Below are 24902 nucleotides of genomic sequence, written 5' to 3' on the forward strand. Positions count from 1 at the left end.
AATTAGCTTTCAGTCGGCAATTCGTACTCTTTGGGGGCAATGAACGACCTTCAGACATCCTTTCACTCTGCCGTGTCAGTGTCCTGTCGAGCCACCCTCGAATGTATAAGACATAGAAGGTAGTCTTTGCTTATATCGTTTGGTCTGAATACTTTATAATGTAAGTAGACAGATTTGTATGGATATCGAGGAGGGCAGTTCGAATTTTGATAATAGGAAATCTTCGAAATCGGATTTTGGTCTGAAATGTTTTCAGATAAAACTACAATTTGGATGTTACAGGCCATTTACAGCTGAATCATCACAGCTGCTTCCAATAGCTAAAATCAATACTCTAAGAAGAGAGAGAGAAAATGAAATCTTGAAACATTTATTTTCTTCTGCGTGTATATTTAGATAAAAGCAATTATTAATAAAATGCCTGATCTCTCTATTAATAAACATTACATAAAATTACGAGAGAATAATAATGTTTCTATAAATATTTATGTTGACAGGAAAATATAAAAGAGCAGAATTTATATAATACGATACAAAGTCTAGAAGACACGTAAATTAATAAATATAATACAATCATAGATTTTAAGAAAATTAAGGAAATTTATAGTTGAATTTACAAAATTAAGGAATGGAAAATATTAAAGATAAATAAGATTCCTTTATTTGTTTTTAGAGTTTATATACTTTACGCTTAAACGTCTCGTTAATTTTGTTTTTGCCCTACGCTCGGAGGGTTATAGCATTTATATTTTAGGCGCGTGTACAACTGCTACAACATTAATCGGTATTCGGTCATTCACTGCTTCGTCAACCCGCAAGCTCGCTGTGTCTGCGACAATTATTATCGATCAAGGAAATTCCCGTGGATCCAAGCAGGCAGGTAGAACGATGAATCAACGGGAAGCACTTCGCCACTTCGGACGCGGCCAGATCGCCGTTGGATGCTAACGCTTAAGAGACGGCGGGGCTGGTCGGACGAGCGAGGAGGAGTGTCGTCCACGTGGATCAATACCGAAGAGCGTGCAGGCGCCTCCACCTTTTGCGAGAAACAGTACTCTCGCGCCGCGGACACGCGCCGCACGCTCTCTCCACCGTCGATCCTTCCGTGCAAGGGCCCCCGAGGGTTGGCACGGGGACGCCGTCGGTCGTCGTTTGCCCGCCGGCGTTCTCCTTCGTCCTCACCTGGCGGGAGGATGCGAGTCATCTGCCAACCGGGAAAGAAGGATCGTTAGATCTCGTGCGCGACGTGCCTTACCCGCTCCCGCTCGCCCGATGCACTTTTCTTTCATCTTCGTTCATCTTCCGTGATCCATCCGGGTAGACACAAGAGAGGTACTCTTCGATTTGCTCGCTTCCGTGTGGAAAAAGCTCGCGTGTGCTCTCTCTGGTCCCTTCTTTTCTTTTCTTTTGATGGACTGTATTTGTGTATTTTTATTCCACCCCTTCCCCCATTTCTGTGATACGTGTTTACTTGGTGTGCTGCGTTATAACAACAGATTTGTTCAGGCTCGGTTGAGTTACTCACAATTGAGCTTGAACTTTTACGTCTTTATGTTACGGTTAGTACTATGATCTAGAAAAAGATGAAGAAACAGAGTCATATTTCTGATAATTTTATTCAATAGTTTATTAACAATTCATCGGGTATAAACAAATTATATTGGCTGTTTTATCACGAATGAAAAAGTCATTTCCGTCTTATTGCGTTCCACTTCTTGGAGATATTTTTCTTTCGAGATATTCTTCCTTCTTTTCTGATAACATATCTGATAATAAACAAGAGGTGCTCTTCATTTTTTTTCACTCACATGAAATATATCTTTCGTAGTATATTACACTTTTTTTTAAGAATTATTTATATGTATTTATTTAACGTATACACACTATATTTTTATTTTACTTACTTAAACTTTTTTTATTTTTCTATTATTATATAGAACTTGAAAATTTTATGTCTTGCAATATTTTTCTCGGTATACTTTCAGATTTTATATATTTGTGGATACTTTTCGTAAGTCAGTTAAAATGGGTCAAAAATAAATACTTTGTGATAAAATGACGTATATCATCATATTTCATAATAAGAGGAAATATTATTTCTTAGTAGGAAAGAATTGCTACTCTTTCTTGATATGGTGCTCACATTATTGATTTTCCTCATCATTTGACTCTCTCATTTAACATCACATAATTAATCCTGACATCATATGTGTAATATGAAATCCGTGATCTTCACATTGCTATATGCTTCACGTTGCAAATAGTTTTTATATTGTTCGTTATGTTTTTACGTCTGGTGATACTCTAGAGTAGAGTATAATCATTTATTCAAAAATGACCTCGAGTCTAATTTAATTTCAAACTTTATCGTTACTTTGAAGCAATAAGATTTATTTAAAAAAGATTTAGCGAGAAAAGATTTATATTTTTTTCTTTCAGGAGCCACGTTCCTTTTTTTGGCGCGTTACAATTGTTATTAAATTCTCGGATGACACGTGCACAGCACTAGCAACACGCTTCAAAAAGCATTATAATGAGTCTGGATATTTTTAATATTATTAAGAAGAGCAAGTGTGTGTGTGTGTGCAACAGAAGTACTCCTTTGATACATAAAGAGATTTTAACCAACCTTAAAATTCTTAAAACTTTATTATCTCTTGCCGTACAATTACAATTACACAAAGTGTCTCGAAAACTCTTATAATTTCTTGAATTTTCAGAATTAAAGGATTGTAAGAAAGAGATTTTCTCTTTTGTCAAGATTTTCTCTTTTGTCAATAAATGAGAAAATTATATAAAGAATATGTGACTGAAAATATATGTATGACAGTAACGAATTTTACCTACACGGAGAGAATTTTCTCTTAAAATTTACCCTGAAATCATGGTAGTTGTGGGACAACATGTACCACCAAGAATTTTATGCGAGCTATTCTGATTAATATCCACCATAATAAAAAATATTAATATCTATTACATTAAAATATAAAATATGTTTGATTAATTTTACTAAAATATATCTAGGAAATTTCAATAATTTTTCAAAATTTACCAATCTGTTTGGTAATTTTTATCACGTTGTTTGTAAAATGTCTTTTGTATATTTTAAAAATTCCTTGGTTGCCAAGTTGTCCCAAGTTTGAAGTGAATTTAAGGGGAAAATATAACAAAAAATTCTCTCCGTGTACATTACGTATTCAGAGCTTGACGTTTCTTTTCTTTCCGCCGTATTTTGCTCAATCTTTGTTCTTTGTACCCCGAGAGAAAAATACTTACAACAAGACAAAAATGATACAAAGATGTACCATGAGCGCCGATTCATGGATATAAAATAAAGTATTGTCATCAGATACGTATATCCTTACAACAACTTATACATCATCGACATTCAATATCCCCGTCGCATTGCTGCCATTCTGCGTCTTCAAAAAATTTCCCGCAGACGCATCTTTGTGTCGTGTTTCAAATTGACGTTCTTATTTTACCAATTTGTCGCGCGGTCAAACATGAAAAATAAGTAATTTGTCGCATTGTATTGTGTCTTGTGCCCGTCACGTACTAACTTGCAGCAGCTGTGCACGTGATTTTTATTGAGAGTGCACTAAACTTTCCCGGCGATAAGTGTCGCTGAACTAGCGATAATGAGATTTTTTTTCTTATCATTCAGATGAGCGCTTTAAGTGTCGTACGTTTCAGTTTTTTTTGTACGATTTTACTCTATGCGTTATTTATTATTTTATTTTTTTATAGAGAGCCTTCATTTCATATATCTATTTATTTTTTTAACTTTTTTTTGTTAATTAGATATCATGCGATATTTACGATTAATGAAAGAAAAGAGATTAATAGATATGTAAAGAGATTAAAAGAAAAGAGAGTATATCTGAAATATATTTAGTTGTAGATTAATTGTAAATTTACTCTCGTATCCTGAGAGGACAATAGCTTGAAATTCAATGTTGGCAGGATTTCTTTTTTGCAAACAAATGTTACAAACCTCTAAAAGTATACACGTCATCTATATAGAGTTAAATAAAAAAACATGAGATGTGCATATCTATAGCATAAATCAGGCTTAATTCGATATTTGTCTAATAGCAAGATTAGAGACACTCAAATGTAAGAATGTGTCGATGTTTTTCATTATTTATATCAGACGTTACAAGTATCATTTGTAATGATAAAAAGTGCTTTTTCTGCGATTAATTAATGATAAAAACAAGCAGTTAACATATATCATTAAACGTAATAAAGTGTATCGCAGAATTATCGATAACGAAATGCTAGCGTAACATTTTTTTATTTAGTTTAAGTGCATCGAGATTATCTCTGATATCGATTTCTTGCCAACGTCAGAATTAAAGCGTGTCGACATCAAGAACTATAAAAATTTAGTGCATCGAAAAATATTTAATATAATTTAATATAATTTAAATAATAAATTTATATAATTTATGAAAAGTATGCTTATTTTCAAAATACTCACGCTTGCAGCACGCCAAAATTGAGCAAAATTTCTAGGGCAAACCGACCGGTACTTCCCGGTTATCAGTTTGCATTGCAAGCAACTTTAGATAGAAACTGAGACGAAAGTCATTGTTGCGCTCGGTGACAGGGCAAAGGGCTGTTTGCGTTCGATCGTTCCGCTCGTGGCAGCCGCAGTCGCGAACGATAGGGCGGTGGTAGTTGCGAAGGTTGCATGAATTTGTAACGACGGCTTTTTATAGGCGGCATTTATCCTTGCAATTCGCTGTCGCCAGGTCAAGGCGACGCGACGTTAAACTCTGGCGAATCGACGGTTCGCATGTTTAAAGCTGCCATCTTTTAATTCTATTCGAATCCCTCGACGTTTGTTCCCCCAAGAGACCGCTATCGACTATCATCGTAAGAATTAATGTTAATAAATTCGACTTTTTACGATTGTAACAGATTTTTTTTCTTATAAAATTTTAATAACGTGAAATTTAGCTTAATTGATAGTCTCAGATTGAATTGTTGCTTTTTCTTCTTAACTTAACTCGAGAGAAGTTTCTCCGCGGAATTTTTCGCGTCAATGAGAGCACTTCGAGCACAGCATCTCTGCAAATAATTCAATATTTAATTCTTTTCCTCTTGATCTTCTTCTCCTTCGTTCAAGAAAATAACGAGACAAGTTTGTTTTCAACGAAAGAGCATGCGCTCTCCAACTTTTCTAATCTTTTCCAGCATGAAATCCTTCGAAGCGTCGCGTACGAGAGAACCGTGAAAAGATGCTTCAGTTGTAGTTAAGAGAACATCGAAACTCTCTTTCGTCGTTGATTGAAATCCAGTTGTCGATTTTGTCCACGTGTACGAAAGTGTGACATCTCTCTCTCTTTCTCTTTCCTATAGTTATGCGGGCTGTTTGATAGAACGTGATCGACTCGGGGTAAAGGCAGTTACAATCAGGGTGCATTCAAGACTGCTAGTAAATCAGGAGGTAAGTACACATATGTAGTGAATATGTTGAAGGTTCTTTATAAAGATATTTCTAATGCTATAAATGCTAATGTCGCATTAAATCACATACGTGTAGTGTGAATAGTAATATAAGCAAATTATCATTAATTTATTATCTTATTATTAGCGTGACAGTATTTATGAAAAGAGCAGTATTTGAAATTCGATATATTGCAATAGTTTTTATTATTTCACGCCAGTTTCATATATATACGAAAACAATAATAGCCACTAAACCATGTTGATAAGTTTGTTAATATTTTACTTTTTATCTTATTGTTTAATATAGTACAGATTAGATATTAAGATATAGATTAAATATGAGAAATCCAACAATCAGAGAGTAGTACTTATTCAAATTGAGACCAGACTATCCGAGGTTAGATTCAACAGATTGGATTTAGAGTGTATCTTCAAGAATATAATCGAGAGATCACGTCATAAATTACGTAATCATCGCAGTCCGTTTAATCTGTTAGTGTCGCGTCACAAAATTTGCATTGCTTTAATACGCAAGTAAAGCAACAGATGTGTAACAAACTCTTGCGATTAAGCACGTATATTCTAGACAGATGTTGGGTATAAAATTAGATTAAATTATTTGTATAACCTGATGTTTATATTATTATCATTATACAGAGCGGAAGGAGGGAATATTATTTACATTAACCGATTATTCAAAATGAAAATATTTCCGAGTTAAAGACGCGTGATAAGAAGTTGTTTGGCACGTATTATGAGTCACGTACCAGTTATCGAAAGATTTCACCAGTTTGGCGGCTCGACTTACGTGTCATTATAACGGGGCTGACGGTCGGGCATTATCATCTCATCACGTGCTTGCACGAGATACACGTTAAATTGGGCTCATATGCGATTAACGTATATGCTGACTCTGTACCGTCTAATTTATCAGACAACAAGGACAAGCTGAGAGGTAACGAGGAAAATGATGAGACGTCGGTGACAGGACACTATTTACGAGTCTTTAGTGCGTACTGATTGGCTCTAAAAAGACTCACGGTGCCTAAACAGACGCTAATTGAGAACGGTTTAACACGAGGGGCGCTGTAAAGAATGGAAACTCGCCTCGTGTACACACTGCGCAAGTCACGATGAATAGATATTTAAAAATGAATTAATTTCCTTTTAATGGAAATTTGATAGGCAGTTTACTTATATTTAATACATTGAAAGACTTTCCTAACTTAAGTACCGGTCACAGATAATTGGATCCCGTTTTTTGGGTCGATTCTATCTATAATAAAACTTTCATTAAGAGCTTTATTGGGAATATGGTCGAAGTAAAAATTTTTAAAAGAGATTGAGAATTTTAAACAAGATTGACTTTTTAAATTAAATTTTAATTATGTGCGTAAGAGAATACTTTTCGATTTAAAATTCTTCAATATATATAAATATCTCATTAAATTCATTTATATAATTACAGATCTCTTTTCTCGTTTTCCGATATGTGCAAACAATGTTTGAATCATAATGCAAACGATATAGTATTAACGTAAAATACGAATATTACTTCGGGTGAAAAAAATCAGTATTTAATGGCTGGAAAGATACGAACGGTAACTGTGAAACACATTGTATACCGCGACAAAGCTGCATACGCGAAAGTTTGCGGTGGTATTATTCAGATTCCCTGACTAGACAGCGTGTCGTGTCTCTCATCAAGCATCGCAACAGTGATAACAGATCGTTTCTTCAATTGGCAGGCACAACTGTCTTTTGCGGCTACCATAACCCGATAACGAAACTCGCGGCGATACCTACGCAATATCCCGGGCTTTGAGCGTTCTATTTACTTTTATCTGGCGTGCGAAAGCCTCTGCGCCTAATTAAGTCCATATTTTATTATCAAATTGGTATTAACTCGCTGCCTCTGGCTCTCAGCGGTTTATATCGCTCGTAAAAAAGATGAGCGATCACACATATGCCGTAGAGATCTATATATTTACATAATAAGAAATTTAAATGAGCGATTGCACAACGATGAGGAAAAACATTATCAATTTTGCTATCATAATACGCATATGTTAATTTCTAAACGGGCGGAATTATATGTTGAATTTTGATTAAAAATAGAAAAAACGCAAGTAAAACGAGTGAAAAGATGATATTATTGTTTTTATTGTTATTATTCAAAACGAGATTTGCGAACTATTAATTATTATATATATATATATATATATATATATATATATATATATATATATCCGAAGATTTCACGTTATAATGAATAAATTGTTATGTGCTTCTTTTCGCAATTTTTTCCTAAACATTCTTTGCAGTAATTCAATTATACAGGTATTAAAAAGTAATTCAATAATTACTGATTAGGTCAGTTCATGAATATGTGGAGGCACATTATGGTTTCTGGGTATATAAACGATTAAACAAATTAATCGTATTCTCCTGCGGGTGTGACCATAAATGCAGTATGCAATATTCATTCGCACGATTAATTATTTATGACATATGCGCTATTTGTCATCTTCTATGCGCTAAAGCGCCAAGTAACCAGGATTCCATCGGAATCGGTAATGTCGTTTGAACAGCGTTACTGCATAGAATTATTTCCTAACAAGCTATATACGTTTATTTCCAACAATAGCCATTACATTTGAGCAAAACTTTATTAGTTTTAACAAACTCTTCTCGTGTATATTATAGTAGGTAAAGGGAGTAAACTTTTCTAATAATTAAACATTTACGTTACTGTAAAGTTATTTTTTGCTTCCTCATAGAGGAAGCATTGTTTTCATAAACTTCGTATATGGACCTTTGATCGCATATAAAACTAGATCTAATCAGCCAAATGTTAATGAATTATATATGAAATAGGGGTAGAAAAGACCGAAAAGAAAATTGTTTTTTTAGTTTTCGATGCCAATGTGTTCCTTATGTTCTAAAACGTCGAAATATCGCATTAAAAAAAAATGTCGGTATGTGTGTATGTATGTATGTGTGTATGTATGTATGTTTGTGCCAAATATACCGAAATTTTTATAACTCCAGAACTAATCAACCAAATCTTAACGAATTATATATGAAATAGGGGTAGAAAAAACTGAAGAATATAATAGAATTAATAAAAATTGCTAATAATAAAGGGGTTACCGATTTCTGTTTAAAAAACAGCCAAACTTACCAACATTTTTATAACTCAAAAACTGATTAAAACCAAATTTCAAAGAATTATATATGAAATAAGGGTAGAAAAAACTGAAGAATATAATAGAATTAATAAAAATTGCTAATAATGAAGGGGTTACCGATTTTTATCTAAAAAAATCTATATGATTGCCCTAATTTCTGCAAATTTTGAGATATCGAGCTTAATTTTTTTTTATGGATAGAGTATCATTAAAGGTAGGTTGGTGTTGAATTTGGCAATGATCGGTAAAGGGGTTACCGATTTTTGCCTAAAAAGTGTACAAGTTATACATGTAATCTTATATATAGAACGTATCATTAAAGGAAGGTTGTTTTGAATTTCGCGAATATTGGTGAAAGGGTTACCGATTTCTGCCTAAAAAATATATAGGGTAGACCGAGGCGAATCGGATTACTAATTAGCACGATAAAATAGCTCGTTTGAAAAAAAAAAACACTAACGAAAACTTTCTTAAAACTTATATTGATCCGATTCGCCTTGTTTTTAAATTTTTACTAACGAGATAGATACGCAATATGCAAAAATAATACTTATTATCATCGGGATTATAAAAATAAGATAATAAACAGATCAATATATTATTGACAAATACAAATAAAGTTTCAAAAAGAGTAATTTATACAAGTAGGAAATAACAGGTATGATGCATGTTTCTAATGCGCAACATCGTAGCATGCAAATCCCTCCCTTCTTCGGAACTAATCATAAATGCCACTGCTGTGTCCACGTGTATGCTTATACAAGGTAATCCCGCACTCGCGTCCGTACGTCAAACCTATTATTGCAAAGGTGTATTATAATGATTTCCAATGCAGTAACACTAGCTATCTACAAGTGATTTGTATAATAAAAGACGTGTATTTTGTGTGTGTGTGTGTGTGTGTGTGTGTGTGTGTGTGTGCGCGCGTGCGTGCGTGCGTGCGTGCCTGCGTGCGTGCGTGCGTGCGTGCGTGCGTGCGTGCGTTGTGTGTGTGTGTGTGTGTATGTGTGTGCAAGTATGTAATGCAGACCGACATGCATTAGAGATGTACAATCTGATTATAGTGATTATACTTTAAGCCGTCATTTCTGCGCACAAATAACTTCTTAAACAAGAGAAACATTATCACTTTTATCGTGTAATCGTCATATTATCTTCTCGATATCGCACAGATAATGGAATTTTACAAATGCCAATATATTGAGTTTGCTTTATCTCTTATCATTGCACCATATATCATGTCTGCAAGATTTTTATTTATGTTCCATAAATCATATCTAAATTTATTATATATATATAATACTAACAGCTCTTTGAAATATATAAACATTTTTATAATAATAAACTTCAGCAAAAATAAGATAAAATGAAAGCCGATGGGTTATCAAGAGTCGCTGGTTTTCCAAATAGATCCGTATTATTTGGAGAGCCACGCCTGTGGTGCGGCGCAATGATCAAAACGTTTACACATCGTGAAATAATATTATCCACTTCACGTCGCTTAATTTCAGAGCATCGATAATTGAACAGGATTAAAATTGAATAGGATTATTATAAATTTGGCAAAGATAAATATGATTTAATCGTCATGTTCAATCGAGCTTTTATCTCTCTTTATTTCTCTCTCTCTCTCCCTCTCTCTCTCTCTCTCTCTCTCTCTCTCTCTCTCTCTCTCTCTCTCTTTCTCTCTCTCTCTTTTCTTTCCGAATATTGCGCACGTCGTCCTGTAACATGCAATATAAAACTAAACAATTAACTTTGTAGATTGTGAATCAATTCAGCAATCAAATAAAGCGCCGCTCCGAGAAATTCGGAACGTATGATCACCGATACACCTTCACTAGCAGAAGATTCGTTTTTCCTATATCCCTCTACAGTGGGAATCTCAGCGAGAATACTACGTGTATGACGTGTAACTTCTTTGAAACTGCGGACTGGTCTTCGGATGACCTGACAACATCGTCAACGATTTCGAAATGACAGAATAATACCCCTCCCTGACAGCCTGACCGGATTCGCGAGCATATCTCGGCACTATCTGGGCGGAGTTTCCTTATCAGAATCACCGGATGACTGTCTCCGCGCTGCTGCCAGCCACCGACTGGTTGCTGCTGCGACTGGCCGATTGCTGGTCGTCGCTGGCACCGAGGAGAGTGCGATCGGAAGCTATCATCTGGCTGTCAGCCGATGGTAAACAGTCCTCCGGCATACACCGCGGTGCGCAGACGTGCGTACGTAGGTAGTGCAACGTGTGCACGTGTGCATACATGTGTATATGTGAGCAAACCTAATAGAGAGAGAGAGAGGGATATAGGAATAATTCAAGTACACATTCTCGTCTGTCCACGCGCGTCTGTATTTACTCGTGAAGCGGGGTTGACTCCGACAATGAGGATCACCGTCTGACATTGTGGCCAAAAGTGCATTGATATCGTGCTCGTCGCCGCGCTGACGGATCTCTTCAGGTGCAATCACCAGTGGAGCTCCGAGAAGACATGCAATTGGACAAGTAGGGTCTTTAAAATAATACTCACGTGGCACAGTTCTACCCTTATTGCAATTAATTTGTTAATTTGGAGATTTTATTCCTTTCACGTTGTATTTTATTATACTTCCTTTATATGATAAATAGTAACCGACGATAGCAACGCCGGTGTTGCTGCGAAAGTTTGTTATTACTAATTTATATTCTCTACAATCAAACTTATTAATAAATAATTAAATTAATATACCACGCGTACTGATTGATTATTTTCATCTGGTGACAAATCTTATTGTATGGATAACGTATTAACTGTTCAGATTATTTGAATCGCCGCGATGATGATTAAGGATGTATCGGCCGTACAGTCCTTGCTAAAAGTTAAACTTTCAATGAAAGAAGACTTTGCATGTATGTCAAACAACTCAAAATTTTTTACATGTTAGAAGGGATTACCGTTAACAGTTTGAGTATGATTTTTGTTATTTAAATAATTAGTATTGTTTAAACAATTAAAAAAATTGTTTTGTTGCAAAAAATTTTGAAACTTAAAATACAATATCAATGATGTATGTTTTACACATAAAAAAAGTTTAAGAAATATCTTAATGGTTTATTTATATTTTATTTATATTTACACACACACACACACACACACACACACACACACACACACACACACACACACACACACACACACACACAGCAGAAATGTCAGAAATATCAACTTTAAACTTAAATAACTCTTAAATAACTTCAAAATTTTACAGAGTATTTTTAATTTAATTTAGAAACAATTTACAGCACTTTCTGAATATATTTGAAATACTTCCAATACATCCTTAATTACAATAACTTTTAAACCAGTAAGAGAATTGTGCTGAAATTTTACACAGATACTTAGACGTAATAATAGAACAATCTATGAAATTTTTAGATATTTGGTATAATGCTTTGAGATGTCACCCATACATCCTTAAGGCTATCAGATTGATCGATTCTGGCAAGCTGAGGGAGCTACAGATGTTGGTATAACAAAATTTGCGCTCGTATCTCTCTATCGTATTTATATTGGATCGCGGATTGTTTCTTCAAGATTCTCGATGCACTCGACGTCGACTTTTCGAGCGACCGCTGTAAAAACAGAGAAGCTAAAACCGCGCTATTGATGATGATCATGAGTAAAGTGTGCCGGCCAATTTCAATGTGCTTTGATACCCATCAATAAAATTTCCTAGAAAGATTTCTTAACTCAAAGGAAAAATATTTATCGATATTCGATATTTAAAAATATTGATAGTGTTTTATGAAAAAACAATATGTCTTTTTTTATTACAATTAATAACATTTTTCTTTAAAATATTTAAAAAATTCTACTTACACGATGTAAAAATATGGACATTTTAATTAACATTACTGACACTCATATTAATACAATAAATAGCAATAAATGTAATATAGAAAATAATAGGGAAATAGTTTATACAAATAAAATATTTGCATTACATATACATAGTTTGCGCCAAGCTATTTAAATGTAAAATTGACATCCAAGGCACGTCTGATGTCTAAAAATTGAATAATCTACCAACTAACTTATAATCGACTGTACTAATCATGCAATCATGCATTGCACGAAACACATTTAATTCCAGTGCGGTATCCTTGAATTAGATTCACCTTGCGACATGAAATGTGAATAGAGTCGGCCGTTTAAACGAATCTTCTTTTTCACACGTATGCGCTCAATTTGTTTATAAAAATCATGGAAGAACAATTATTTCGCAATATCTAACCGTTGATCACGTGCTGACCTGCACTTTGACCCAAGTTAACGTCACATGGGTTCTCTTATCAACGTTTACATGTATTCGGTTCTACACACAATGATTATCGTTATCGGAGCAGCGAACCTGGAAAAAATATCAGCTCATCGAGACGGAATTGATAATCGACTATGACATGCAAATTCATCTTGCAATTGCATTCGTACTATCTAAATTATCTATATATCATATAGTGCGCGGGGAAATATATGCGGAGATAAATACCAACGGTGTTATGCAATAATTTTTATTTGTGTCGATAATCAAGGATTAATACGTATAAATCTTAATATATTTCAATAAATCATATTATTAAAAAAAAATAAAAGTAAAAAATTACATACAAGGATTTTACAAAAGATATTATTTACAAAAAATTATTTTTGAAAAATTTTTGGAAAATGTGAACCGAAAATAAACTTACATAATGATATATAAATTTTAAAATTATAAAAAATATACTTCTGCCATTGTCACAAACAAGTAATCAGAAAGATAATTGGAATCTTAAGTACAGAGAATGCATACAAATACGTATCAAAATGCAAATATTTCTTCATTAGAAAATAATATGACTCAGCGCAAAAATTACCTACTGACGCAGGTTAAGAGTTATTTCAGAGAAGCTGAAAAAGAACGAGGTTATTAGAAAGTAAGTTTATTCATGGATAATCGACCTTTGACCTCTCCTATGCTTTAAAGGTGCATAAAAGTTCCATTTGGTATTTAGAGTGATAATCGATTGCTTTTTCCATCCGTTCCTCTTTCATCGACAAGATCTCTATTTTGTGACTTTCTTCTCAAGATAAAATTACATTTTTCTTGACTTATTTACACGTGCTGCTTTATAAAATTGATTCAGATGAGTTGTCTCTTCCATGTAAATGATTTACGTAATACGAAATATTACGAAAGATTCAACGAGCCGCGTCAATGCGCTTTGACGTGTAATGCCTGCGATCAGCGAATTCTTTTCGATGCATGCTTTGTAGCTATGAAAAATGCATGTGTTGTGAGAATAATTAAAAGTGAATATGTATGAGTAGAATAATTTCAAAAATTATAACATCTTACAAATTACAAAGTTATAAAATTTTACTTCGTAATAATGATTCGTAAATTTTAAAGAAAGTTTCTGTATACATATACATAAGTTTCTATATATATATATTTATTGTAATGTTGTTTGCGTCTTATTTTACGCACATAAACTCTGACATGCAATGCACTAAAATTATTATTTTTATTTTGTTACTTGCTTTGTTACGTATAAAGTTACAAGAAAATAATAACTTTCTGATCACAAGAACTATCTTCTACATCAGCGTTATTCGAAATTGGCACAGTGTGCCACATCAATCTTTCTCCCACTATTCTCTCTACGCGCAAATATCCGTTCTTTCTTCCCCCGAAAATGCAGTAGCTATTTAAGGCTGCTTCATGTTTGTACCGAGAGTTTTGCTCACTTCAATTGGTGCTACGTCAGCGCACGTATAATGGAGACGGAAAAATTAAATGTGATGACAACATAGTCTCGACTATTGACAACGTTAAATCAACCCCACTGCTTTCAGTCAGTACTATTTTTCGAAGCTACCATATAAACCAATCTTAAATATGTCTGTTTCTCGTGACTCCGTATTAATAAAAATCATTAACATATCCGCTTCTTAGTGCTAATAAAACTGATGTTACTATTGGTCTTATAAGATTTATTAAATATGCTACTTAAATTATACATGTGTAAAATTATGTTCCGATAGGTAAACACAGTCCTGATTCATGGAGTGATAATTATCTTGGAATTATCATTTCGTGAGTCATGTCTATTAATCTTACCTATCGTATATCAGATTTGATCATTTTCATCGTCGTTCTAATTTTCACGCTGTTTCTGCTCGAATGCTCAGTCTTAAAAATAAATATTATTGATACACGTATATTTACGAGATAACACTATTTATGTATTGGAGTTTATTCGTTATTTATTAATTCCCTCATGGAAATATTATTCGATTAATTAGTATATTGACATGCTGCGACTATTCAGGAAAGATAAATTATTTAACAATGGTTTTGTTATTAATTACCATGGTTCTGGTATTAATCGCATAAATAATGTATCTGCCAAGAAAATGAGTGATTATTTGAATACAATATATTGCTATTTATATGAAATATGGCAAAACTCTCGATTTTAATTGTAATGACAAATTCTTTGACAAAATAAGATTATCATTTGAAGGCGAACGAGTATATATACGCATATTTAACTCTCTCTGTCAATGACGGGAATATTCGCACAAATAAAACTGACCAAAAGTGCACATGACGAAAATATCCGCACATTCAAAAAAATATTACATGTACCAGAGCAGAATGAGATATTATATCTTTATGTTTTTGGGGTCGCTGAATTCAAATCTAAAGTAAAAATTGCGAAATTCGAAGTGGCGGATACAATATATGGGACCAAAAACGCAAAACGTTGTTCGATTTGCATAAAAATTTGAATTTAAAAGTTTTTGAAACCGCTGATCTCAAATTCAAAATAAATATTCAAGAATTCAAAATAGTCAATTCAATAATTATATTGAAAAAAATTCAAAGTATAACTCAATTTGCATAAAAATTTGTGAAGCCGTTGATTCCGTTTTGCATTTTTTGCTTTTTTTTCGCCTAACAGCCAAGGGGTTAATTGACATGCTTACTTAATGACAAGTCGAGTGTTGTTTTTTCATTTCTATATTAATAAAATATCAAAGTACCTTGCTATTTTTCATGCTGTTAAAGCCACTTTCGACTTGTTTTATTCATCAGTCTTTACTCGCGAAAAGTAAAATATTCTTTTTAATGCGATATCAAAAATGCAAACCGAGACTACTCGTGCGTTAAACACGACTTTTCAGGAAATTAATTGTTATCAAATATTTGAAAATATGCAAACATGCAAAAGTTTCATAAAGTGTTAATAGAAGACTATGTAAAGCATAACAAATGTTTGAAAATTTATCTCTTGCAATCTATAAAATTAATATATTGGAAATATATGTATATAATCAAGATAATTTTACACGAAATAAAACATTTCTTTTAGTCAGATACTTCAGTCAATTTCTTAATATCTATTTTTTTATCACAATTGATATTTTTGAATTACTACTATATATGAAAGAGATAATTTCAATGCTTGTTTGACATAACGGAAACTGTTACATCATTTTGCTCTTGACACATTTGTGATTAGCAATTATTGCGAATTCGGAGAGCGATTTTTCATAGCTATTTGCGATTACCAATTGCGATAATTGAGTGATATAATAGACATTGATTGTCCTTAGATTCGAGTCGTCTGTCAATTATGTAATTAATTTGCTCACGAACAAACTACCTTCGGCGATTGCTGTGTATTACCATACGTGTCCACTGAAACGATTCGCAGTTATTAAACCATCAATTATCGCTGCATGTCCACGGAAAAGTGTCGTTCCACAAGGACCTTTTCATTTGACGTTGTTGTCGCTCGTTAATGGTCTCATTGGCCTGTCCGCCGACCTCCGCGTCTGATCATCATCCCGAGCATTGTCCGCTTCCTCGTCCGAATTTGTTCGCCTGCTCCGAAACCGGAAGCATAACTCAATGCACTAAATAGCGCTTAAAGTTCCTTTCCTCGTATATCATAGATATTTTTGCACTTTCCATACGTGTCCATAAGATGTCACATTTTAGATCTCTCGTTAGTGATTTTTTTCTTTTACTCCATCTTAAAACGAATACCACACTTGAATATTAATTTTACAAGATTTTAGTAATTTTTGAACGTATATGTGTCAAATGCATTTTATTTAAAGTATATTTAAAAATTATTTTTTTTCTTTCACAACTAGCAGAACTAAAAATTCTCTTAAAGTTATTAAATTAAATTAGTTTCCATGTCTGTCTAAGTCAAGATATGAGATACAGTTTGATAACACGAGAAACAGATTAATGATTTAGAAGTTAATTAAAATACTTGATTTAATAGTTTACGTGACATTACAACTATGACTTATTTGATAATAAATTGTTAGGAAATGTTTAGAAACTGTCTCTCGTTTGCTATGCTAAATTTAAATGAAGTTGCTAAATGCTGATATCTAATATCTGAGACATTTCAGAATATGACTATATATGCAATTTCAGACGAAATTACATCTAGAAAGTGTAATATATAACTTCAAAATATTGAAAGGAACTTTCCGAGAGCTTCTTGGCAGGTATATTTTTAGCATAAATAAACTCGCGCTGAAAGAGATATTTGATACTGACCGAGATTTGAATAATTTTTATGTTTTGTATTTGACGTACGTAATACTTTGTACATTTTAATAACTATTTGTGCAAAGACTATTTATTCGATATAAATTGTTCCAATATGGATAAATAAGTTTCGTAAAAAGATAAAAACAGACGAAAAGGGAAAGATTCGTTTTTTATTTATATTTTTTCCCGAGATTTCCAAGATTATTTTTTTATTCGGGAGATCGATCATGTATCTTTTCCCCTAGGGCAAAAACGTGAAAAGTGAAAAGTTTCATGTGACTATCTCTTTCTATTCCACACCAATAGAAAGAGATAGTTATATAAAACTTTTCACGTTTCCGCCCTAGAGGAAAAGATACATGATCGACTCCCAGAAGTTTTTTTTATAAGCAACTCCTTTAATAATTAAATTAAACAATAATTATTCTCTCTCTCTCTCTCTCTCTCTCTCTCTCTCTCTCTCTATCTATCTATTTATCTCTTTCGTTTATCAAATCACTCTTCTTTTATTAAAGAGACAGCTCGGACGAATAGGTCGTTTATTATGTAAAGCTTCGTACATAGGTACAACCAGGGTAATCGTATCGTGGTAATTATCCACTTGACAACTTGTAATCGGTAATTGACAATTTGACGACGACAATGCGATCTTGACATTCCATTGAACGGCAAATCACGAGCAGTCTCAAAAATGCACGAACCATCAATAAAAGATGCATTAGCAATTAATTGTCTTCACCACACCATACTCTTTTACGAGACCAGCAATATTACCGGAGACTAAATCAGTTTCTCCAATTATCATTATCCCATTCATTTTACACTTTTAATATATGAACTGACGGTCCTCGCATTAGCGAGTAGATCTCAATAAAAGTTACACCAAACCTGATACATTAACATAGTTAAGGAGCACGTAAGATGCGGACCTTCGAATAACACTCATTGAGGATGCATAACGCGGGACCGTCGCGACGTCGATGTTATTCTACTGTCTTTCTCCGCGAAGACACTGAAGCGGAGGCGACCCTGACAGCACGTGCATGCGTCGCGTCGTTCGGGTTTATATCGAGCGCTGCAATTGCGTCCGCCGCCGAGCGCTGCACCTGGCAGCGCCCACGAAAAAGCAGATTGAACGATCCGTTTTCCCCGCTCTGCCTGCAACTGATTCGCGTCGCGTAAAGCTCGTCTTGCGCCAGTTGCATTCGCGACGAGGTGCATGTGCGGTGCGCGTTTGACTGTTTCCCGCCACGTGTCGTCGGGCAAGGGATATAAGAAATGTCGCGCACCCTCGGTGAACGTCAAACGTCTGTGTGATTGAGCGTTGATCGAGGCTGTCGGTGAGACCGGGGGAGACGAGAAAGAAGACTTTACTACTTCAACGAGGTAGCGGAATTTTAAACAAAGGGAGCTGCCATTTTAATTTATTACAATCTTCCTTGCATTTGTTATTATTCATTTATTCTATTTTACTATATTCGCCGCTGAATAAATAGCAATCGAATAAACAAGTAAAGAGAACGAGAAGTCCTCGCATAGGTTAAAAATAGAAATCTCAAGTATTTTTTGATTGAAAGCAAGTAACAAGAAGTTTCAAGTTACAGAAGACCATTATGAGAAGACTGTTATAATCGTCACACGCACTTAATGTAATTTGTTCTTTGTTACAAGATGACAGAGCACAAAATGCTTTATAAAACACGTGTCAAAATTAACATCCGCAGCGTAGGTAGATAATCGTAGTGTATCATGTCTTTTTACGTGCTCATTTATATCATGACGCATTGTCCGGCATAAAGAAGCATCATGACGGTATCGGGTATAGCATATTACATTGTATTCAATTTCGCGTGTTGTTCTTTGTTAATTAAGTGTGTATTACTGAGTTGTATTATTAAATTTTATGTCATATATTATTATATATAAAATTTATGAAAATGAAAATGCAAATAATAAATATCGAAAATGCAAATAATAAATATCGGACTGAAACTAAAATTTTGTTGATGCATGAATTTTTTTCGAAATGTCAGAGAAAATACTATTTGTATGGGGATATCTTGTGCATCGTTTCATTTACATCACAACACAAATTGAGTTTCAAAGTTAATAGTCCGTTCTATTTTCATTATTTCTGTATTCCACGTAATACCTGCAAATAATTTTAATTTACGTTTTTACATAACAATCGACGATAGCTGGAATTCATTTATAATAGCATTAAGGACAGTCCAATTAACAATTGATAATAATTAATAAATAAAAAGCTCGATGAAAAATAAAAAATTTTAATGATACTTTCCGTCTAAATTAAGAGATCTGTAAATAAAATTTGCTTTAATTATAATGACATGAAAGATTATATGACATAAAAAAATTAATTTTTTTCTTTCTTAATTGTATATATACATATACTTTTTATTGTTCTGTTTTATCTCTTTTTATTTAACCAATTATCTTAAATTAATTTACAAATTATCTCTTTTTTTGTGCTATTAAGACGCAGTAATAAATTCAATCATTGTTGCTGCCACTCATTAATCAACGATATTATCGCCCTCTCTCTCTCTCTCTCTCTTTCTCCATTTCTCATTATCACTATTACTTTTCATATAATTGCAAACTACTGCACATGAGAAATTCGGTAATTGCATTATCCCCACGGAAGGATGGTGCACATGTGAAACTCCGTTCTGTGAAACTGTTGCTCACATCCCAAAATTAAATTACGATTAGCATAGAAATTTAGTCGCTCTTGCAAGGGCGAACGTGAACGGAATATCGAAAGAAACATGACCATTGTAGTTGCACAATCGATATGTGAACGTAAATGTGTATGACCAATTGCACTCCAGCGTCTTATATCTCTATAATATTACTCGAGGAGACTTACATTCTAGATAATAATACTCACATCAAACTTTTGTTTTCAAAGTACATCGTTTATAAATGGTCTGCCACTCGTTCAAAGTTTTGATCGATCTATTTGTTAATTATAATCTCAGGAAATCGTAGATTTGAAGGACAAAAGATAAATACCTTGCACACTGACGTAAGCAGAAAATTAGAAATATTAATATTTATTTTTCGAGCACTTTTAAATTAATCTCCTTTTCTTACCTGAATTAAAATTTAGTTAATTACACAGGCACACAAAAAAAAAAGTGTTTTGGCCGAGACACTACACTAGTGTATTCCAATGTACTTTTTCCCGCTGAATCCGAATCCGAAGTCAGAATTGTCAGATTGGCTAAAATTTATGAGATAACCACAAAAAAATGCTCAAAAACACGAATTAAAGAGAAAAAAATTGTTTTTTTGTGGTTATCTCATAAATTTTAGCCAATCTGACAGTTCTGACTTCGGATTCTATTCAGCGGAAAAAAGTACATGGGAATACACTAGTGTAGTGTCTCGGCCAAGACACTTTTTTTTTGTGTGTGCCTGGTGGCACAAGCACACAAAAAAAAGTGTCTTGGCCGAGACACTACACTAGTGTATTCCCATGTACTTTTTCCCGCTGAATCCGAATCCGAAGTCAGATTGGCTAAAATTTATGAGATAACCACAAAAAAATGCTCAAAAACATGAATTAAAGGCAAAAAAAAATTGTTTTATTGTGGTTATCTCATAAATTTTAGCCAATCTGACAATTCTGACTTCGGATTCGGATTCAGCGGGAAAAAGTACATGGGAATACACTAGTGTAGTGTCTCGGCCAAGACACTTTTTTTTTTGTGTGCCTGTGTTATACATCTTATTTTTGGCAATTATTTATACATTTATACATTTTTGTCCTAATATATACTTACTAAACATTAAAGTTACTTTGATAACCGTTGATAAACGTGAGAACAAAGGAATGTCGAGGCAAAAGGAAATTAGTAAATGTCTGAGAGGAAGAAGATGATTACAGAACAAGATGAAGATATCATAATAGAGAATTATATGATTATGCTTCTTTCTTCTGAGAAAAAACAGCAGAAAATATTCTCAATTAAGAGAGAAGATTCTCTAAAATTCTAGAAACTTAAAGATTAAACAAAAATGTTTTTCGATTACGCAGAAAAATTTGTAATATTATAAGACAAACAAGTTCGCTGGAATTAACATTTAATAATGTGCCTAATATACATTTTCAGAATGTTTACATATTAAAAAAAAACTGTATATTTCATCAAAAATTAATTAGTAGAGATTATTTAATAGAACTACGTCTTTCTCCGCGGTAGGGGGGGTATCCACGGATGCAACGATGCAACGCGACGATGCAACGAAAACATGTCACACTTTGAACGTTTATATCTTCGAAACTAATGATCGTAGAATAATAAATGACATCTCATTTTAAAGCTTAAGAAGTCCCATTTATGATAAAACAAGACTGAACTATCTATTTGTTACCGTTTCGATATAGTCTTTAGAATTATTAATACATTATATTTCCTGACATAATAACCATCATTTATAATATTTTGTCTGAAAAACCGAATTTATAAATTATAATATATTGATTATTTTTATATTATATACGATTAATTATGCGACTATTTTAGATATGTTCAGAAAGATTAGGCTATTTTTATAGATTTTTGTCTTCGAATTTACTATGGCGCGTAAGATTAATGTATGTACATAACTAAATTTCATGAATTTAATTATTCTGAGGTAATCCATCAAATTTTAATAGCATCTATAATTTCTGATATAAATTCATCTAATATTGCGCCACAAGAATACAAATAACATCTCGATCAAACAAAATGTTATCTGACCAAACTGTTATCTTTTGCGTAGGTTGATTAAACTCAGTTTTGTATTCTCAGTATATTCTGTTAGAATATTGTATTTGGATTACCCTCACCCACGTCTGTTATCCCTTTTGACGTAGAACTACGTCTTTGTCGACAGTAAGTAGGGGGTAACATTGGGAGCACAGATGCAACGAAAACATGTTACACTTTGAACGTTTATATCTTCGAAACTAATAATCGTAGAGTAATGATTAATACGTTATTAGATAGCTTATATAGTCCCATTTCTTCTTGAAAGTTTCAAAAGTCTAAAAAAGCTTTCTAAATGAGGAAGCCAAACAATTATAAGCAAATAATTATGCTCAAGTCTCAACCACTTTCAATTTTAACAATTTAATGTCCATTATTGACAACTTTTCTAATTCCATTATATTCTTCAGTCTTTTCTACCCCTATTTCATATATGTATAATACTTTAAGATTTGGTTGATTAGACCCAGTTTTATTAGGCTTCTATGTATGTACGTATTTCTAGCAAATTTTAATGGATATAACTCAAGAACTAATCAACCAAATTTAAAAAAAAAAATATTTAATAGGGGTAGAAAAGACTGAAGAATATAATAGAATTAGAAAAAATACCAATATAATAAAAAAAAAGTGTACAAATTAGAAATTTGCACATTTTTTTTGCTTATATATAACTCAAGAACTAATCAACCAAATTTTTAAAAATTATATATAAAATAGAGGTAGAAAAGATTGAAGAACATAATAGAATTAGAAAAAATTGCCAATATAATAAAAAATTAAACGGGCACAGTAATAACTGTGCCGCAACCAACAACGTAGAACTGTCACTAGTTCATGTTAAAGTATTCAGCGAAGGACAGTTGACATAGGGCTACGTCAATTGCCACTATTTCATGTTCAAGTATTCAGCGACGTAGCCCTACGTCAACTGTCCTTCGCTGAATACTTTAACGTGAACTAGTGACAGTAAACGTAATTCTACGTTGTTGCTTGCGGCACAGTTGTTACTGTGCCCGTTTGATTTTTTGTTTTGTAATCAATCCACATTTAGTCTTACGTTTGATTAAACATGGAACCGAAAATTTTTTTATATCTATCTCTTTTTTCATTTTTTTTTATTTTCCTCATTTTCGTGTAAAGTTGTAAAAAAATTCTTAAAAGACCATCTGTTAACTGTTAACTGTCAACTGTAGTTGTTAAACGAAGCGATTTAATGCATTTATTTCGCGTTACGCTGTATCGAAAAAAAGTTGATTTCTTATGTATTCCAGGAATGGAGTGATATAGAATGTATAACATATAGAATAAAATGATATCTACTACAATTGTGAAACTACTACTATCATATCTATCACAATGATAAAAAACCACTACTATCATATCAGTTAAATAGGAAATAATCAGTTGATTGAACAAACTCCGATAAGAAGAGACTTGCAACTTCGAATGAAGGCACACGTAACAAAAAAAAACAGATATTATTTAAATACAAGGATATGAACATTTGATGAAAAATCTAGATAATTTTAGTGAAACATTTTTTTGTATCTACTACCTAATATATAAATTTTTATACATCTCTTTATTATTAATTATTACTTAAGAATAATGAACTTTTGCCGTTAGCATTTAAGTTGTCTTTAATTTATTATATTTTATGACATAGTATTTATATTCAAAAATATCATCTAATTATTTTTAAAAGATGAATTGATATCATCAAATAAATCACGTCGTTGACATAATTTACCGCAAAATGTGCTAAATTCATCTTCGTTACCGAGCAAGAGCACATTGAGAACGTCGAAATTTATATACCTCTCTCTCGCAAGAACAGTAGAAGACTTAAAAGCTACTTCGCGACAATTTGCAAACGAGGACAGATACAATGCTATGAATACGAAATGAAAATATACATATACCAGGGAATTATTTGATCACAAAATTAATTATGCAAAATTAGATGGTAATGTATTTCGAGAATTGTATAAGTTGTAATTTGAATATTGAGACAAGATTAAATTTTTTGTTAAGAAAGAACAAAAATTAATTTAAAACTGATCGAAAAATTTGCGTATTTTAATACACTAGACACTACAGACGCGCGCTTCGCGCGCGCTATTTAGCTTTAACATTATGCTATTACTATTACACTATTAACTCCTTGATACACACAACTGTCAAAATATACAATGACAGCTGCAAATGAAGTAAGCGCAGCAAGAGAACCAATCGGCATCGCGGAAAAGCGACAACAATAAACTTCACATCTCCTTTTTAGAAGAGGACTACTATAATTACTAGAATATTTTTATATTTTTATTTTTCTTAATAGAGATAAATAAAATATTTAAATATGTGAAATAGAAATGAAATAGAAATAAACTACATTAAAAAAGCTAAACAATTAAATATAAGGACTGAAATAAATAGTATGAAACTTAATAGCATGGAAGCGGAAGGAGAAAGATGAGGAGGAAGCAGTGCAAAGTGACTCCGACGGTGGAAGCTTAATTATTATTAACTGGTGTGGACGGTCGTGGACAAACGCCTACGAAATATTTTACCTCGATGTACGCTCGTGTGCACACATTTGGCATCGTCGCCAAAATGAATAGATAACTCGCAACGTGTATTAATCGAATGGACAAGTTAGCAACAATTCGAGTCGGCTCTTACTAATAAAATACCAGCTGGGTGTTTTACCAGAGGGAAATTTACCGTTAGAAGCACGTTTCTCTCTTTCTCTCGGAAAGCGAACAAAGTCACAAACGAACGAGAAACGAACCCGATGATATTTCTGCCGGTTGAGAACTCGTTAATGCTCTAATAATAGAAAGTTGCGTTCTGTAGC

General features: G+C 33.1%; 1 protein-coding gene and 1 long non-coding RNA gene across 15 annotated transcripts in view; one reads left to right on the forward strand and one right to left on the reverse strand.

Annotated features, from left to right (window-relative positions):
- Positions 1 to 1034: 1034 nt before the first annotated feature.
- The window catches only part of Ndae1 (Na[+]-driven anion exchanger 1), a 63658-nt gene continuing 39790 nt past the window's right edge, over positions 1035 to 24902 (forward strand). For 10 of the 14 annotated variants that reach the window (XR_011719219.1, XM_071713899.1, XM_071713886.1 and 7 more), the window contains exon 1: positions 10849 to 11160. Coding sequence is in view for 9 of the 14 variants with exons in the window: in XM_071713899.1 (XP_071570000.1) it covers positions 11147 to 11160 (14 nt within the window). In the remaining 5 variants the exon portion in view is untranslated. The other 4 variants (XM_071713887.1, XM_071713890.1, XM_071713889.1 and 1 more) reach the window with 4 other exon arrangements.
- Positions 5481 to 10614, reverse strand: LOC139776882 (uncharacterized). Its single transcript, XR_011719220.1, has 2 exons — positions 10487 to 10614; positions 5481 to 10375 (listed from the first exon to the last, which is right to left on the reverse strand). It is a non-coding gene; the product is annotated as an uncharacterized lncRNA (long non-coding RNA).

The sequence above is a fragment of the Temnothorax nylanderi genome, unplaced genomic scaffold (assembly GCF_030848795.1).
Source record: "Temnothorax nylanderi isolate EJ_2023f unplaced genomic scaffold, tnyl_v1.0 TNYL_tig0131_pilon, whole genome shotgun sequence".
Taxonomy (NCBI): Eukaryota; Metazoa; Arthropoda; class Insecta; order Hymenoptera; family Formicidae; genus Temnothorax; species Temnothorax nylanderi.